At 42.2% G+C, this 18,670-nt stretch overlaps 1 protein-coding gene across 1 annotated transcript in view; it reads right to left on the reverse strand.

The window, feature by feature from the left end:
* The window catches only part of ARHGEF26 (Rho guanine nucleotide exchange factor 26), a 58,597-nt gene extending 41,479 nt beyond the window's left edge, over positions 1-17,118 (reverse strand). Inside the window, exons 1-5 of the mRNA XM_005228905.4 lie at positions 15,903-17,118; positions 14,371-14,410; positions 12,264-12,409; positions 5,998-6,054; positions 2,125-2,285 (exon numbers count right to left, since the gene is read on the reverse strand). Of these exons, the coding sequence (XP_005228962.3) occupies positions 2,125-2,285; positions 5,998-6,054; positions 12,264-12,409; positions 14,371-14,410; positions 15,903-16,871 (1,373 nt within the window). The 5' untranslated portion in view covers positions 16,872-17,118. The remainder of the gene's footprint in view (positions 1-2,124; positions 2,286-5,997; positions 6,055-12,263; positions 12,410-14,370; positions 14,411-15,902) is intronic.
* Positions 17,119-18,670: the final 1,552 nt, after the last annotated feature.

Genomic DNA, 18,670 nt, shown 5'->3' on the forward strand with positions numbered 1-18,670 from the left:
ATCTTATTACTGCATAAACTTCAGAAGACAAAGTCAAAGTGCTGCACAAAGAGGTAAAATTCCACAGACTTCACGGGGTTTCAGAGCAATAGAAGCAAGAAAGGCCATTACCATGACTGTGAACATAAAACTTGAAAAGTTCCACAAAGTTAAATACAGGTTTAACACTAAAGAATTCAGAACATCACAATTTCTACAAGAAGGAAACAAAAAAAAAACCAAACAAAAAAAAAAAAAGCTGAAAAGGTAGGAAGGTCTGGCTCCAGAAACATTCCCAGCCTGAAAGATTCCTTATCCAACCATTAGCCCCATTTCTGAAACGATGCTCGTATTTTTCTGTTCCACAGGTAAAGAGAGAGACATTTAAAGCTGTACAGTGCTATAGTTATGATCAATCAGTATCTTAACTAGGCCATCTGCATCCTTTAGCCATTGTGCTTGAATTCAAACTGGAAATAAGGTCTATGAAAAGAAGCATTGACATTTTTATTTTTTAGTTATGTAGACCCCAGTAATTCACCTGCTGTTACTACTATTAACCAGGCTAAATAATGTACAAATTGAAACAAAGCAAAGCCTCATTAAACAACTGTTTGAAGTATTCATACCCTGCAGTACACCGTGAGTGCACATACATATGCATGTCCTGTATTAAATAATCCTGGCAGTAATTACCAACAATCATACAACAGACTTTTCAGCGTTTGTATCATGTAAGATCTGACATTTCCTTTTTGTAGTGTGCCCGTTTTTCTTGTTATTGACTTTGTACCAAAGGAACTTATATAATAAAAACAATAAAAAGAGCACAGCAGATCATCTTCTTTTTAACAGAAATACATGTCTCTGGTGTCAGGTGCTATGGTGTGCACAGCGCTGTTCATAAACAGCAAAATGCCTACGCTGTTTACATAAAAGATACCACAGCCACACAGTATGCTGCACATTGAGTCCTCAGTAGAAAGTAAACAGTGATTCAACTGATTAAGGAAAACACTGGCAAGAGTCAGTTCTTAAGGGCAAGTATGAAACTCTTGCTCAATCCTTAGCAGTTCAGTAAGGGCAGACCAAGTTTAATTCAACAGACTGTAAAGACTAGGTACAAACGCTTAATGTATCAACACTGAGCTTTGGAGCTGTTTAGATTTGAAGGACGCTTATTTCCACTAAAATACACTATGTTCTTTCCTTCTTACCAATTTTCAGAGAAACTAATACCAAGCCTACCCCATTAAATGGGGCTCCAACATAGTGGCAGGGTGAGTCTGTCAAACTCATGCGGCATGTCCACTGTTGGTCGTACTCTCCATCTTCAAACTAGCACAACAGTTTTGGAAGAAATGGTTACCACTAAAACGGTTACTTGAGATTCCAATAAAAAACTTGCTTTCATGTTCAAACAGGTATTAAAATAACCTGACATCTCCAGTTCAGCCTACCTGCAAGCTCTCCTTACTAAATCATACACGCAGAAAAATAAACAACTTTAAAAATGCAGTGTTCTAGCAAGAAAAGCTAAGATTTTTCCAAATAACAGCAAGATGCTTCAGAGAACAAGAGTGTAGGTAAGGCACAGCTTGAGTCTGCAAATACTACCATATATCTTAGCCAGCACTAACCAAAGTTCTACTATTTAAGGAGCTGTCTGTGAGGTATGTAAGGAAAATATAATCCAAATAAACAGGGGCTTACTCGTATTACGACAGAATCTATGGTCAGCAAAATAAAACCTTAGCTGTTTGTAATATATGATTCTTTAGCACTGCAGAGCACATACTTGGTGCTCTCAAAGAACAGAGAATCAATTTCCATTCTGATTTATTTACAGCTTATAAAAAACTAAGACACTGCATATTAATATGTGCAGCATTTGATTTCTCTTCTTAAATTGTCAGGCCTAAATTTATGCTGAATTTGCTACTTTGCAGCTGTTCCTCTGATGTGTGGTAACACTAAAGACATTATTCTGTACGCTACATTTCATTACTTGTTTGAAATGTTTTTTGACTAGCAGTAATCAGATATAATTTTAAAAAGTAAACAATTTAAATCTAAATTTTAGATTTTATTTCTAATCTAAAATGCGTACTTTTTTTAAATGTAGAAATGCATTGCTACACTTACTTTTTGCTTGCTTCATAAACATCCGTGATATTGGAGAAAAGGTGATGGCTCTCTGTTTTGGTCATCGTAAGGCTCAGTTCCCTGGAATTTTTAAACATCCGGATGAGAATCTCCAAGCTCAGCAAATAAGAATGCTCAGAAGATATCACTTCAAATATTGCCTGCAAAGCAGAGGGGGAAAGAAAAGACTTACTATTGACTACACTTTCTTTTTTGTTTTAAAAAAAAAAAAAAAAAAAAAAAGGAAAACGTGGAGGTGGTGTGCAAAGAAAAGTTATTGGATATAAGCTAGAGATTATACCGTAAATATTCATTTCTATGATAGCTGCATCATTTACTTAGAAATAAGTTATTTAATACAACAAAAAAAATTTAAGTGTCTATATTAGACTTTTCAATGCAAGCACAAACAGAGAGTTTGAAAACAAAAAACCAACTGTGATCACTCCCCATTCATACTCCTGAAAGGTGGGGTTTGCGTTTGGTTTTTTTAGCTGAAAAAACCCCAAACATGTCGGTTTTTCTGTGGTCCAGTTGGAAGCTTTGTATCAGTCATACTACTGTTCACCAGCCAGTATTTGCTTTTGCTCTTTTTAAGCAGAAGCTGCTGCATTATTTACTTGAAAGTGTTCCTGGGTAACAGAACTCTGCTTACTCAAGCATCTGCCAAAAAGCAAAACCCTTTGCAAAATTCAGGTTTTAGTCTTGTATCAGCAGCGATATCTTGGTTACTTTCAAAACATCAAGTTAGGAGCAGGCAGATGAGAAGCTGAGCTATCTGCAACAGGGGCAGGAGCCTAGAGGCAGAGCAGACAGGAGGGGGTAACAGCCACAATCCCCTTTAGTGATTAGCGACCAGACACCAGCCAGGCAGCCCTCCAGTACATTCCCTCACCTTCCACAAACAACTTCTGCTTTATCACCCTACCACTTTCTAAGTAGCCACTGTAACTTCCATCAGCAGGCTGACATACAAAGCAAACTTTTAATGGATTTTGGACTTTGAAATCCACATCTTTGTTCCATTGGAAATTTTCATCTCTCAAATAGAAACCATTTCAGCTTTTAGACACCTTTTGCCTCCCTAGGCTTTATTTGTTGTTAATCTAACAGAGTTCTTGTATGTATATACATGGAAAAAAGTAAATAGTTTTCGTGAACCCTTCTGTCACAAGCTCCACACCAAGTCACATTTGTCATCAGTGCCACATTCCAGGCATTACTAGCACAGAATAATACCACCAGCAGAAGTAATACAGCTTTCTTCTCAATATAGCTAATGGCAATACTTGTGCATATAGTTTCATTAGCTACTTGCAACTAACTTCCCTAAGCATTCTCAAACCAAAGGAGAAATAGATACTTTAAATGCTGCAGTGCACAAGTTAAGTATTTGGAAAGGCTGATGCCCATGGCTCTGCATATACAGAGAGAAACAGAGAGAGTGTCTTGCAGCTGACAGGCTGCAGGAAGAGTTCACTGAGATGGGCTGATGTATGTGCTTCAGAGGAACCCTGCTCCTCCAGGGACAGGTATAAAGTCAAGGGCGACTACAGGCAGGTTGAAGGTGGTCTCCCTGGATATTGCCAGCTGCGACAAACTGTACCGGGAGTGGGGTGGGGGGAGAGCAAAATATTCTGCTGGGAGTATTTGCTCCTAAGATTTCTTAAAACACTTCAAGCCTAGTGAATTCTGGTGGTGTTAAGGTAAGTTTTTCATTAAATACAATTTCTCTTGGGTATCCTGAGACTCAGTGTTCCCAGACTCTGCTTTCAAAATTACTCTTGCTCTTCTAAAAAAGTCTTCTTCAAAGAACTGAGATTTTAATAATGAAATAATAAGTTCTGGATTTCTTAGAACCTGCTTTAGCTGAAGCCTTCAAGATTTATGCAGTCCAAAGACAACTGCACTCCACAGAAAGCCTACAGGACCGTTATATGTACAAGGAAAGGAAGTCTAATGTACTTATCAGTAGCCTCTGTCTTATTACCTACCTAAAAAGCTGAAGGGATCTTGGTAAGAGACACAGCAGCAGATAGGTTACAGCTACAACATGTTATTTGCAGGAGTGAGTACTGCTGTGCAAGAAGATGCACAAACGTGATGCTTAAAATGACATTACATTGCCTGCTTGCCAACTCCCATCAGCCTCAAGAATCTAGAGCACATATACATAAATCAGCCAAACTCTGGTGGCAAATCTACATCCTGCTTGGCTAACAGAGTGCAGAAAGGTACCTAAAATGGGCATTCTGGCCTCTGCCCAGCAGTTAAGTTTCCAGTCTTCAGTCCAATATATATTTAGACAAAGATGCACATCCATCCATCTCACTAATGTGTTCTGAAAGATGGGATGTGCATGACTGTATGACATTGACATTTAATCAAGGTAGAAAGCAAACAAATTATTTTTCTACAGTGACTATATTACAATGGCAAAAATAATCTAATAGGGTATAAAAAGCAATTTAAAGAATAGATAATGAATAATTGATAAAAGGCAATTTAAAAGAAATACAACAAAAGCACGAGTTGGCAATACAGCTAGGAATATTTATTTAGGCTCTCTCTGCAGGAACAGGCCTCTAACATTCAAATAAAAAACCCTCAGGCTTGAAAACATTTTTTTGGTAACATTAAAAACTTTTCATTTAAAAGGCATCTAAAGAACTTGTTCTCTTTGACAGGATGTAAATATGACTCCCAGAAACATAGACTTAAGGCTCCTAAAGGATATGACTGAAAGAAATGCTTTTGTGTCTTAAAGCTTCCCAGCAGGAGGAAACAGAAAAGCAGAACACATGGCCTGAACTGCTGCACAGCCCCAAAAGATAAGCAAAGAACTGGAACATGATAAAAGACCCCCCAAACCATTGTACAAATCCCACATATGCAATACAAGATGTTTCTGTATTTCACATATGAACACAATAGCTGTAGGTCATGCAGCTAAATTAATATTTGAGGCTTGCTATACACATCTGTGGACTTCACAGAAAACCCCAGTCAGGTCTCACTCGGCTACACTCACTGAGGTATGTCCTGAAGATAATGAAACAACCATGGCAGGTAATGCTACAGTGTTTCTACTGAAAAAAACTTGGGGTTTTTTCCCTATTGAAGGACATACCTCAAGAACTGCAGGTATACAGTTGGCTAGGTCAGGCTATTCTTTTCAACACCTCTCATTCATTTGAAATAGACCCTGTAAGTAAGGAAGGAGGGTAAAGCAGATAAAGGGGACAAAAGGAGCAAAGAGGAAGAGGAAAGTGGATAAAGAGGACAAAAGGAACAAAGGGGAAAGAGACAGAGAGAGAAAAGGTAACTACATCAGTAATTGCTGCTGTTGTCTGTACTGTTGACAGCATGGATGCACCTACTCCATTGCAGAATGAAAGGAAAAAGGTTAGTTACGCCAGCTACACAGTGCTCGCAGGTTCAAATTTGTTCATAGGATTAGTTACAACTAAGAGGCACTGTAAAAAGCTGTTAATTTTTCCTCACTGCCTTTAAAAATGTGCCACCTCCTACCCTCTGTGAATACAAGGTTAATTTTACACCTTCCCCAGCACAGCATGCAGCAGTGCCTGCCTGCTGCTACTGAGTAGCCACCAACCATGCTACATCTGCTGGAGTGAGCGTACCTAGGCAAGAGCTGCAGCGGGTTGGTAGGAGACCTGTGGCAGGGGGTCATGCACATCAGCAATAGACAGGTTTTGTTTATTTATTCTCCCTGAGGAAAGACGGCACTTCACTCTAGGACAGAAAACAGCCCAATGAACTTGCCTTCTTATCAACAAATAGAGTATTTAATCAGGCATGCAGTGCGCCCCTAAACAAGCAATGAAAAAGAATGTTACTTTAAAGGAGTACCTCCTGTCTTTTTCTTTCTTCCTGGCTGATCACTTCAGATAATCCATTCTTCTTCACCTAAAAAATAAATCAGGTTTTTTTAACATGTTTTGTAGAAAAATGTGATTTTTATATATATATATATATATATATATATATATATGCAGGACTATCAAAATATTGCCCTAAGAATGCAGCTGAAGAATCTATTCATTTCAGAAAGACAGCAGTGAACTAGCAGAAATGAAATAATTTTAAAAAGTTAATAACATCTGTCATTTGACTTACCAAAAGAAGTAAATTTATTTCATTAAAAACTATCCCAAGACACAAACACAGAACTACTGCAGCAAAAGCACGCACAGCTGAATCATGGTGACCCTGTACAACCTCCTTGGATTTCACACACACACAGAAGCATGAAAACTACTTTCTCTTTTTAAGTTAGGTTTCTTGACTGACACATGTACATCACAAGGTTTGTTTTCCGACTTGCCCTGGATAATCTTAGTGCCTTCATTTGTTAAACACCTAAAGGCATAGACAAACTATGTAGACAGGTAGATTGTTGGCCAAAAAATTATTCTGGAGGAGCTCCAGCTTTAATATAAACAACATGGCAAAGTCCTGAGTAAATACCCCAGTATTTCTATCCTCAACCCTACGATGACACCTCCCCCCACCCAGCACCCTACAGCCAAATCAGCCAAGACAAGTTTGCCCCAGCCCTCCGTATGCAACCATCATGAACTCCAGCTGTAGCCATTTTCCACGAAACCTAACAGATGCACTTTCATGCTCCCATTTCTCTTTCAGTCTTCCCCAAAAGCTCCCAATGCACTATCATCATCAGCTTTCTCTTCTTACTCCACTTGTTCCCTGGAATTTTAGAGGATGTATTATTCCTCATTTTATGCCTGCCTACCAGGCACCACAAATCTGAATAGGAGGCTCAACAGTCAAGATGGCACAAGAGGCTCAACAGTCAAGATGGCACAAGGTTAACAAGTGCCACACTTTGGTTTGCATGCACACCAAAGTATACACATGCACGTATATACTTGCAAAAATAACAAATATTCCAGTGCGCGAGCAATTGTTCTTGTGAACTTAATTGAACTTGTGAACTTAAGCTACAGATCCCTCACCACAAACATACACTTCTGAATACCAAGCAAGAATTAAAGTACCTTTCAATCAACAACCTGAAAGCTTTAAAGCACTCACTAGGAAGCACAATGTCACTTTTTTCTGGGTGCAGTGGAAGACGTTTCTAAAAATATGCCAACACAGGAAATACCTATGAACATATCCAAGAGATTTCAATGCTTCCTGTTAACAGAGCAACTGCAAATTTCCAGTGAGGTCACTGCGGCAACCACTGTATTAATGTTCAAAAAGTGTAGCTGTGTTTTGTGATCATTATTCTGTCATATATGGATGTGTACATAAAAGTATACATATAAATTAATTGCATAAGCAAATGGCTCAACCTTATATTCTTAATCAATGGCAACGCTTCCAAAGAGGCCCAAATATGGAGACTATTTTTGGCGCACAGTGAAAGAAAATTCAATTCCTATTCCAAAATGTTTTAGCTGAAATAGCCTAAAAATTATATTTATCATACTATGCAAACAAAAAGTTAATATAAGCTTAAGAACATAACCAGAAAGAAGAGGCCCAACACTACAGCTACTACCGCTGACTTACTGTCCCACTGGACTTTTTCCAACTCACTTATGACCGATTCAGCCGCAGAGATGAGGAGGAAAAGATGAAAAGAACAACAGGTTAACTCTGTGGTTAAGTACAAGACATTCCTCCAAATACAGAGGTGCTGGATGGGGGTAACTCACCAGAAATATTTCTCTGACAAATATAGGAAGCAGCTGCACCATAAACAATTTTAACATAAGCCCTCTGATAATGGGAGAGAAATGGGAGCTAAAGCAAAGATTAGCCCTGAAGATCCTCAACAATAAAACCAGGCAGCTTTTGTATGATACCACAGGGAAGAGGCAGTCATGGAAAGGTGACAGTGCGAGTGGCTTGGTAAAGCAACTTAGAGCAGCTTTTTAAATGAATAAGAAAAACCACAGCTGCACTTTTCCCAAGCCAGAGAAAGAGATGATCAGAAAAATGAAACACAAGATGACCAAAGCTTGGAAAGAGTTTCAGGTTAGAGAAACAGCAGTTGAGAGAACATGCAAAATCTTGATGCAGCGCTACACAAACACATTGAACCTACTGGGTATGAGATCAAATACATCAATAATTCTAAGAATTACCCATGCTATGGGACATTGTTTCCAGTGTAGATCTCAAGAATATTTGTAAGAATCATAGCAGCATTGACAGTAGTAATGAAAAGTAAACATGCTTCGTATCTCCAGGCTGTATGGTAAGGACCTCGAAAAACACACATTTAAGTTCAAAGTCCACCAGTCAGACACAGTGGTCAAACCCTGCAGCATGTTTCCCAGGGAGGTGGCGAGGTCTCCACCCATGGAAATGTTAACAACCTGGACACAGTCGGACAACTTGCTCCAGCCAACTCTCCTGAAGCAGGGGTCTGGACAAGATCTCAAGGGGACCCTTCCAACCTAACTGATGCTGTGATTCTTCGAATGCACAGTAACACACATTGTCATTATCCATACCATACCAACTGAATGCTGCATTTGTTGGAAAGTAAATACATTTAATATAGTGCACAAGTTAGTATCACTGCCTATGATTTGCTGGAAATCTTCACAATTATCGAAAGATACTTTTCAAATATATTTGGAAATATTGGTTATTCTCCCTAAATTAAACTTTTAAATTAACAGATGAAGGTTGCAAGGAACAGAGATAGTAGATAAGGTAGCTCTTTACCTAGTCACCTGCTTCACTACTGCTAGCTGTCTAATCTGCAACAGGAAGAAGGTTCAAGAGAAGAATTTGAAAGGAACTGGACTTAAACAGCACCCCATTTCAGAGTCTGTATATGTTCTCTGAAAAGCTCAATCTTACTTTCACATGGGTGCATACACTGCAGGAAGAGAGAAACATGTTTTTATTATTATCATAAAGGATTCAACAACTCTATACATGAAGGTTTCACTACTCCCCTCAAATGGCAAGTCTGGTCAGAACTGACTGCATCAGCCATCAAGCCTGTATGGCCAAAGAAACATCCTGCAGAAAGAGCAGATTCATTCTGCTGCCTCCCCCCTCTATTTCCTAGCATAGTCACTCCTAACAAATACCATAAATGTATTATTCTCCTTCTTTCCTAACATATGTTGAAACCCAATACTTTGACATTTTCCAGCTGACCTCCTGTTACAATTCCACACTCGCTTTTTAATACACACTGACAGCATGTAATTTTTCCAGGGAGTTATAAACAGAGACACTACAAGATTCAGATTCCCATATTTTGTTTTCACAGTCCACTACCTTTTCCCATATACTCCCCACCTCCATCCTTGTAAATCAAGTAAAGACACTGACCAAGTCTGCTGTGCTGGAAATCGTGAAGAACAAGCTGGTTTGTATAACTGTAAGCATGGCATAGGCATGGCTCTCTTACTGAAATGATCTTTGTACTATTTTGGTCTTGCAACAAATCAATGTTTTTGAAATTATTATTATTACTGAATAGCATTCCTCCCAAAATACCTCAGCTGTTGAACATTTAACTGCTGGTTTGCCTAAAGGCAGAAAAAAACCTGACTTCATTATAAACAATTTTTTTTGCAGCATTGAGCAAATAAACTACATTTAATGTACTTTCTTTGTTGAAAAAAAAAAATTAAAGCTAATCTTTTCAAAACCACATTGTCTTGCCTGCTTCATAATTATTGAATCAAAGAGGGATTCCTATTTCCATACCTTAAACAGCAAAAGGTCATCAACACCTGTAAGACAGCTCTTCTAAACAGACAACATAAATAGCCTTAGAAGATATTGCTGAGGCTTAATAACTAATCTATACAGGATATACAAAGACAATGGCCCCAACTGTTGAATATTCTAGGTGATCGTAGAATCACTGAATCATTCAGGTTGAAAAAGACCTTTAAGATGATCCGAGTCCAACCATTAACCCAGTGCTGATGTCACGTAACATTCCAATGCTGCATACAGAGATGAAGTTCTGCAACATTCTGCAAGTTACATAAACAAAAACCAACAAAACCCCAAACCCTTCATTTTAGGGATATCCCTCTAGAAGCCACAGAAATGATCAAAGGATAACAAAATTAACCACAGATTTATTTACAGTTCCTTTAGTCTCAAAATCATGCACATGATGAAAGCCTGTTGAAATATCAACCAGTATCATTAATTTACTAGCAGGGAAGCTAGCAAGATTACATTACTGATTAAAACAGCTGAATTCTACTTTGTTTAACAACGCTACTAAGAAAAAGCCACTGCGGATGCTTCACGGACTGTGCTATGGGTAGCAGAATACCACTATCTGAATACTCAGCTTTTTAAAAATGGTTTCCATTAATACATGCAGTCAAATCAACCTAGAGTAGTAAGGTAGGTAAGGAGTAAGGTAAGGAGTAAGGTAAGGAGTAAGGTAAGGAGTAAGGTAAGGAGTAAGGTAAGGAGTAAGGTAAGGAGTAAGGTAAGGAGTAAGGTAAGGAGTAAGGTAAGGAGTAAGGTAAGGAGTAAGGTAAGGAGTAAGGTAAGGAGTAAGGTAAGGAGTAAGGTAAGGAGTAAGGTAAGGAGTAAGGTAAGGAGTAAGGTAAGGAGTAAGGTAAGGAGTAAGGTAAGGAGTAAGGTAAGGAGTAAGGTAAGGAGTAAGGTAAGGAGTAAGGTAAGGAGTAAGGTAAGGAGTAAGGTAAGGAGTAAGGTAAGGAGTAAGGTAAGGAGTAAGGTAAGGAGTAAGGTAAGGAGTAAGGTAAGGAGTAAGGTAAGGAGTAAGGTAAGGAGTAAGGTAAGGAGTAAGGTAAGGAGTAAGGTAAGGAGTAAGGTAAGGAGTAAGGTAAGGAGTAAGGTAAGGAGTAAGGTAAGGAGTAAGGTAAGGAGTAAGGTAAGGAGTAAGGTAAGGAGTAAGGTAAGGAGTAAGGTAAGGAGTAAGGTAAGGAGTAAGGTAAGGAGTAAGGTAAGGAGTAAGGTAAGGAGTAAGGTAAGGAGTAAGGTAAGGAGTAAGGTAAGGAGTAAGGTAAGGAGTAAGGTAAGGAGTAAGGTAAGGAGTAAGGTAAGGAGTAAGGTAAGGAGTAAGGTAAGGAGTAAGGTAAAGTTCCGTCTTTGCCAAATAAAGGACCCTAAACTGGACCTTCTCAATTGTATTGATTGTTATGCAAAACAAAGACCAGTAATTGATCAGGACTTCCATGTCCCTCTCATGAAATGAAAAACAATGTTTAGCAAAAACAGCAAAACCCAACCAACCAAACGCAAACAAACAAACTAGCCAAACAGGACTAAATCCTGTTCAAGGTTTAGTCCACACAAATTTATTGAATGGTACCACAAAGCACAGTTTTCGCTCTGAGTTTACACACTGTTAGGATTTCAACCTGTCTTTTCAGGCTGGCATTACCTCATTCAGAACAGCCAGATACAGTAACATGCATTGGCGTAAACCGTAACTCTTCTGAGGACCTCCATCAGCACAGCTGCCAGCACCCTGTGCAGGTAAGGCCTAAGCAACCACCTCCAGTGATTGTGGAAAGCACAAAGTTAGGGTCTTAAATTCAATGCACATACAAAAGAGACATGCTTGATTATTTTTTTTTCCAGCATAGTTGAAAAAGAAAAGAAAAAAAAGTATCTTAAAGCATAAAATTGTGAAATATTAATTCCTTTGCATTTCAAAGTTGCATTTGATTTCACCTTAAACTACACTGATTTTTTTATTATTATTATTATTTTGGTGATTTCAAATCACATACTCTGTTGTGTGGCCACACGAGCCTACAAACACACTTGCACTAGAAAAAGGAAGGTGTCGGTATAACCAGGGATTCTGGCAGGAGCATCAGTCTATACCTACTAAAATTGACTGAGAAGACATGATTTATGCTTTCTTTAAGCTGTTATGAGTTACTTTACATGAAACCTGAACAAAAGCTAAATTGAGACCTCTGGATTTGTATTATTAATATTTGAATAGTTGCAAACTTGTAAAAAAAAAAATTGAGACATCTTTTATTTTGGAAGGGAAAAAGGAGATGACAAACTTCAGCCAAAAATTCCAGTAGCAAATAAAAAGACCTGCTTCAATACATTCTTAGATACTCTGTCTTTGTCTGGCTATATGATGATCAAATACTCACAACAGACAGCTGACTCCATGTTGATCTCAGGGGCTTACAGTGAAAAACAATCTTTTCATCCAACTTCTGCTCTCGGGGCTCAGACTCTTCATCGGAATCTATGTCCAGAGCTTTTTCTTTATAGTTCTGATATAATACAGCATTTTCTATAAAACAACAATAGTATGTCAGTAATTGCTAGAAAGTTTGTTTAGCTGCTTTCATAAAATTGTAAGTAACACTTAAACAATGCAAAAACCCCAAATGTCAATGTGCTGTTCACAAACTCCGAGACAAAGATAGTATCTTATTTAGGATGGACAATGGTGCAGTACAGTAACAATGGATCACTGTACCACTACCAAAAGATCCACACTGACTGAATTAAATAACAGATGTGTTCTTTGTAAAAAAAAAAAAACAACAACCAGAAAACAGTTTTTTCTTCCTTGGTTTGCTGCACAATGTTTCAAAATTAGCCAGCAATTTAAAAACTGAACAAGCATGTTGAGCAGAGTCACTAACCTGGAGGTCTAGCTATTTTAATCTACAAGTCCACTACCCATGCCAACTTTCATTCCATCAGCTTTAAGTACCATCTTTGCACTTCACTAAGGAAATGAAACAAATTTCAAAATTTTGAGGTCAGAACTATTCCAAATAGAAACTTCAAAGGTTGCTTGAGTAAACATGAGGCCTATGAACCTTAAGACAAAATACACTCGTTGTATCAGTAGTGCCAGCATTCATTCAGTATCATCGATGGCAACGAAATGCAGGTGTGGAGCACACCCTTTCCATTTCCCAATCTCCTTGACCACACACTCTTCTCAAAAGCAGCCAGAAAAGGACAGAGAAATTCAAGACCAGAACAACCTAACAGGCAGATCAAGCTGTTAAGAAAGCAAGCTCTAAAAGGTACTTTAGAGATGGGCCAGGCTTTGGACAATATCCAGTCCTCCCCTACCAGATAAAAGGGAAAGAAGTGAACAGTCTGGATGCTCCACACACAGGTGCAACTCCTGAGGTCTGATGCTGGACTGGGTAGGTATGTTCCACCTCTCAGACCACACAGCCCTCACCTGAGTATTATACAACATCTGGCCTTTTGTATTTGCCCTCTGGAACAGGTCTACACAGCATATATGCTTTTAAGGCCAGAAATATGTACAGCAACTGAATTCTGAGAGGCATTACAGAGAAAGGTACTAGCTGGGATCAGTTCAAGATAGAAAGGAGACATTGAAAGAGAATCTAGAAAACGTCATCAGGAGATAGTGTGAGAGAAGATGAAAGTAAGATAGAGAGCAATGCAAATGGAGCAAAGTAGAAAAGTCTTGACAATAGAAGTAAGAGGAAAAGGAAGGTAACACAGCAGCTGATACGACCTTAAGGAGGCATTAAGCAGAGAAAAGCCAAGAGAGTAGCAGTTGCTAGAATTAAACTTCCATGGACTAATAATGGAGTCATAGCCAGGAAAGATTTTTTTTCTTGTTGAAATATTGCAAATAGCAGCAAACTTGGCAAAGCCCAGAATTAACGAGTAACATTAACAGTGTTTTTCTGACACTTAAAACTTGAAGCCTAGGTAGCAAGAAAAGGATTACGAATTCACAGAACACACCCCAGCACCCCTGCCTTATGAGGAAAAGGGAGAAACACATGAACCATAAACTCTGAGAACAGCAACCTGGGCATCTGCTTGCAAGCGATGACCCCAAACCCATAAACTGATCCACAAAAGTTACATCTTGCACCTAGGGAGTCACAGGGAATATGCAGGAAGGCAGTCCCAACAGGAGGAAGAAGCCTCATTATGTAATTCTACAGAACTGTTAGGGCCAAGACAGAAACATTGATCAATTAATCTTTTAGGAAGGAATGGAATTTAAATTGGAAAGAAGCCCTTCAAACAAAACCCCATTTTTAGCCTGCCATTTTGTATTCTTTAAAACATTCCCTGAAGTATGTCTAGTGCCAAAACTATGGTTCCATGGTTTAGACAGTGTACTGAAAAACAAGGCACTTAAGTCTTTGACTACATATGAAAGAAGCGTGCAAAATAATCTTGGAGTTCATCTCTCTTGTGATTGAGCAGATTATCAAGTCTGTACAGAAAAGGGCTTACCTTCCCCATCAAATGTCCCTTGTCCTTTCAGCATTTTCTTCTGATAATTTTAACAAGAAAGAGATATATACACATTAAAAGAATGCAAAACAATCAATGGTAACAAGAACTTCTGTTTTGATACTTAGGCACCACATTAGCAGGCCCTAATCTATAAACTTCTGGTGTTGGACAAGTATTCATGAAAACAATGGTTTCACCACAGAAAGTGAAAAGCTACTCTAGCTTTCCTTCTCTCACATGCTGTTTATACATACTTGTCCCCAATGCTTCTCTTATGTTTCAAAAGCGTAGTACACTAGCTTTACAAGAGTTCTGTGAATCTGCAACTCATTCCACTGTCACTGGACTTTCCTATGAGGACAGAAGGTACACAACTGAGCGGCTCTTTTCACACACTTTGCAAAGAGCAACCACATTAAGTATTTTATAAACTAATGTTTTGAGACCAAAACAAAACTTTGAGGCAAAACAGATGTTTTGGTGCAACAGGTCATACGGTCTAAGAAGTCTGTTTTAAAAAAATGCTACTAGCAAAAAGGGGGTTGTGTGTAAAGCCAGGACAACATCACATGCTCCTATTTTAAACAAAACATACTGTTAAAGACTACTACCAAAACCAAATCACATCACCACCTCCCTACTCTGCAGCAGTCTACAATTTGATTGATTACTATTTCGCCACTTATAGCGTTTTCACAAAAGCTGCCATAACCATGATTTTTAATTTGGTTGAAAACTGATAATTATTCTAATAGCTAGAGCATTACCCTTAGCCTTGAGTACTTTATTACACAATTCCAAACTCTGCAGAAATCTACCAATATATTTTTCAAAAAGTACCAGATTATATTAAAAAAGAAATACAATATTACAATAAGATATGTTCAAGTAAAAGTATTTTCAGTAAGTCTTTATAATTTAATACATTAACATTCAATATAAATCTACTACTCCTAAGAGATTACAACCAAGAATTAAAAACGGGCATTCTGCTTTTACTTGCAGTCATTAAAATCAAGCTACAAATAAACATACCTGAAGTGGCTGCTATCAGTTTAAAAAACACATTCCGATTTTTAAAAATACTAACGTCCCAGAGGAGCAAGGGTGAAAGTTCATTTTTTCTGTCCGTCTGCCTACCTTCGCAGGTAGCCTTTACTAGGTCAAAGTCTTTTTTTTCCATGTTTACTACTTTCTGGGGAAAAGTTTTAGAACATCACTTGATTGTGGAAGAGAACCTCTATGTGTTGGGGAATCCTGCAGGAAACGCAAGCAGGAGGCTGCCATCACACATTTTTGAGCTGCCTGGATTTCAACAGAGCCCTGTCCCTGAAGCCTCCACCACTTCACTTTGAAAACAACATTTGTAAGTGATCTGCGAGACTCACCAATAACTATGAGAAGTTCTGTGGTAGCAAGAAGCAGACTGGAAGGACTCCAGCATCTATGGAAAACCTAGAGACTGCAAATCGCCGCCAGTGTCGCCTACACCACTCAAAATCAACGTGTCTCCGTTCATCACCACTTACCTTCATCCTGCCCAGGCTTGAAAATTTCTCTTTATCCTCAACAACCGCTTTAAGTATGGGCTGGGACATTCGGTTTTTTTTCTTAAAATTGGAAGAGCCGTCGAAGTCCACGCCGCTCACCACGGCTCTGCGGTAGGACGTCGAGCGCAGGCCGCGCCTCAGGGTCCCCGGGCTGTCCAGGTCTCCCTCGGCTTCTTCCTCCGCATCGGCCGCCAACGGCGCGCTGAGGCTCTCCACCATGCTGCGCACCTTCAGCACCCTCCTGCTTGCCTCCGCGCTCTGGCCGCTGTGCTTGCTCGTCACCTTTATCTCGGAGGCCAGGCTCCTGGGGATGATCTGCTGCGTGCCCACCCTGCGGGCGGCCGGACTGTCGGTGCTCAGGACGGCGGGCGGGCCCGCGGCGGCCGCGCCGGGCGGCGGGGAGGTCGCGGGGGATCCCGGCGGCGGCCGGCCCGGCGCTCGGGGGAGCCGGTTGCACTGCGAGGTTGCGCTGCCAGCGGGCGAGAGCTGCGGGCTGCCCGCGAGAGCGGTCTGCTCCCGCTGCGGGGACAGTGCCGGCTGCCCGGGGACCCTCAGGGGATGATGGCCCGGCGGGCTGCCCGGCGAGGTGACGGCGCCGTTGGCGCTAACGCCGACCGGAGCGTCAGAGGCCGGAGCGGGCGGCTCAGGGGAGACCGCTTCGCGGGCTGGAGGCCGCACCTTCCCGTTGGACACGGAGCCCATGGCGGGGCCCCTCCGCGGCGCTCCGCCGCCCGGGCAGGTGCTGACGGTACCGGCCGGCTGAGTCACGGTGAAGCAGCTGCACCTGTCCCCTACGGGGAAGTCGGTGTAGAGCACCCCGCTGGGGCTCTGGTACGACTGCAGCCGGGCTTTGCTCCAGGCGCGGGGCTGCGGCCGGGGGGTCGCCCTCCTCCTCCAGCGCGGCGCCGCCTCGTCGCCGCAGAGATCCGCCTCGCCCGCCCCATCCATCGCCCGCTCCGCGGGGCGCCGCCAGCTCCCCCTGCCCGCCGCCAGCCAGAAGGGACGCGAATGCCCTCGGGGAGAGGCTGCTCCCCCCTGCCAGGAGCCCGCCCTGGGCCGCCCGGCCGCGGGGAGCGCGGGGCCCGAGCCCGTTCCCGCTCTCGGCAGCGGCCCGGCCCTCACCTCACGGCAGCGCCCGCCGGGGGCGGGGGGACACGGCCGCCTCCCCGCCCCACCTGCGGCCCGGCTGCGGCGGAGGGCGGCGCGCCTTCCCCCACTGCCTTCCGCCAGCCCCCGCGGCCCCGCCGCGCCCGGCCCCGCCGCCGGGCCCCTCCCCGGGCCTGCCTTGCCCTGCCCCCCCTGCTCCCCAGGCCGAGCGCGGGCCAGCGCCACGCAGGTGGCGGGCGGCGGGTCGGGAGCAGCGGGCGCCGCCGGCCGACCTCACTTAGCGCTGCCCAAGGCGGGCGGGCCGCGCGCGGGGCGTACAGCGGCGCGCGGGGCGTACAGCCGTGCGCGGGCGCCTGGGGCCAGCCCAGCAGCGACAGCCCCGGGCCGTGGCTGCGGGGACGCAGTGGTGCCGGCACACCAGGAAAATGCTGCATCTGCGCCAGGAGCCGTGCAGCCCCAACGCCCCCCCGGTGCCGTGCCCCCCCCAGGCCATGCCCCTGTGCCACCCCCACGGCGCCCACCCGGGCAGGGCCTGGCGCGAGCCCGCGGCCCGTGCGCTGCTCCGGCCTTAGAGAAGGCGTTGGAGCACCTAACAAACAAGTGGTGGGAGAAAGCTGGAAAAAGGAGCAGCTTTTTGTTAAGAAAACAGGACATAAACCGTGAACCTGCTCGGAACTCCAACAGGTTACACCACCCTGAAAAAATGGTGTCGGTAAAAACATAGAAACTTAACTGTAACTTTGGTACATCATAGAACATAATTAAAGGAGAACCAACTAGGTTTTGAAAAGTAAAGTAAAGCCAAGAGCATGCTTCATGCTTTTGCACGGGTCCCTGCGCATGGTGCCACCCTGCTGCCAGCCCTGCAGCCTAGCCAAGGCTGCTGCCACCCACACCACAGGGCCCGGCGCTGAGAGCCTCAGCGGCAGAGTCCCCGGCATAAATAGCACAGATAATTTTTCTATTACGTTTAGTAATAATTCCAGCGTGCCCTTACTTCACTATCTGCTTCTCTGCAGTTAAAATTGTCTCTGCTTCTGTTGGGGAAAAAATAAGGATCCCTATGTTTTAAAAGCTACCTTGTGACAGTATGTAGAACATTTAGCATGAGTAATTATTTAGCTCTGCTACTAAATGTCACATTGGATACGAATGTAAAATATAATTTAGAATGCTTCCCTAGTATCAAATTGCAAACCTGCATTATTTGTCAGGCTTCCTTCAAATGCATGAAAGATCAAATCTAGGTATGGTTTCTGTTCCTGTGCAATGTACCCAGTCCAGATGGCAGGACAGAAACACCTGGAACAGTTGAAGAGTCCAGGCCCTGCTTTCACAGCTTGGGGCACTCTGCAATCCAGAGGTTTGGAGATGGGACGATAAAGCACATACCTATTTCCCTTAATCTTGGCCTTCACTCTCAGGTTTTCTGCCACTGAAATCAGTGGTTGAAACACGCAGGTCATTTACACCTAAGTGACCATCAGGAAATGGCCAAGCAGCTAGGAGCTGCGAAAGCTTTGTTAGGCGGAACTGGTTTCCTCACACCTGGCTGAGAGGGCACTTTGCTTTCATTACCTGCAAGATGCAAACTTGATTTCTCCACAGATTTCAACTGAAAAAGAGTAATACAAAAAGCT

Source organism: Falco peregrinus, chromosome 12, assembly GCF_023634155.1.
Source record: "Falco peregrinus isolate bFalPer1 chromosome 12, bFalPer1.pri, whole genome shotgun sequence".
Lineage (NCBI taxonomy): Eukaryota > Metazoa > Chordata > Aves > Falconiformes > Falconidae > Falco > Falco peregrinus.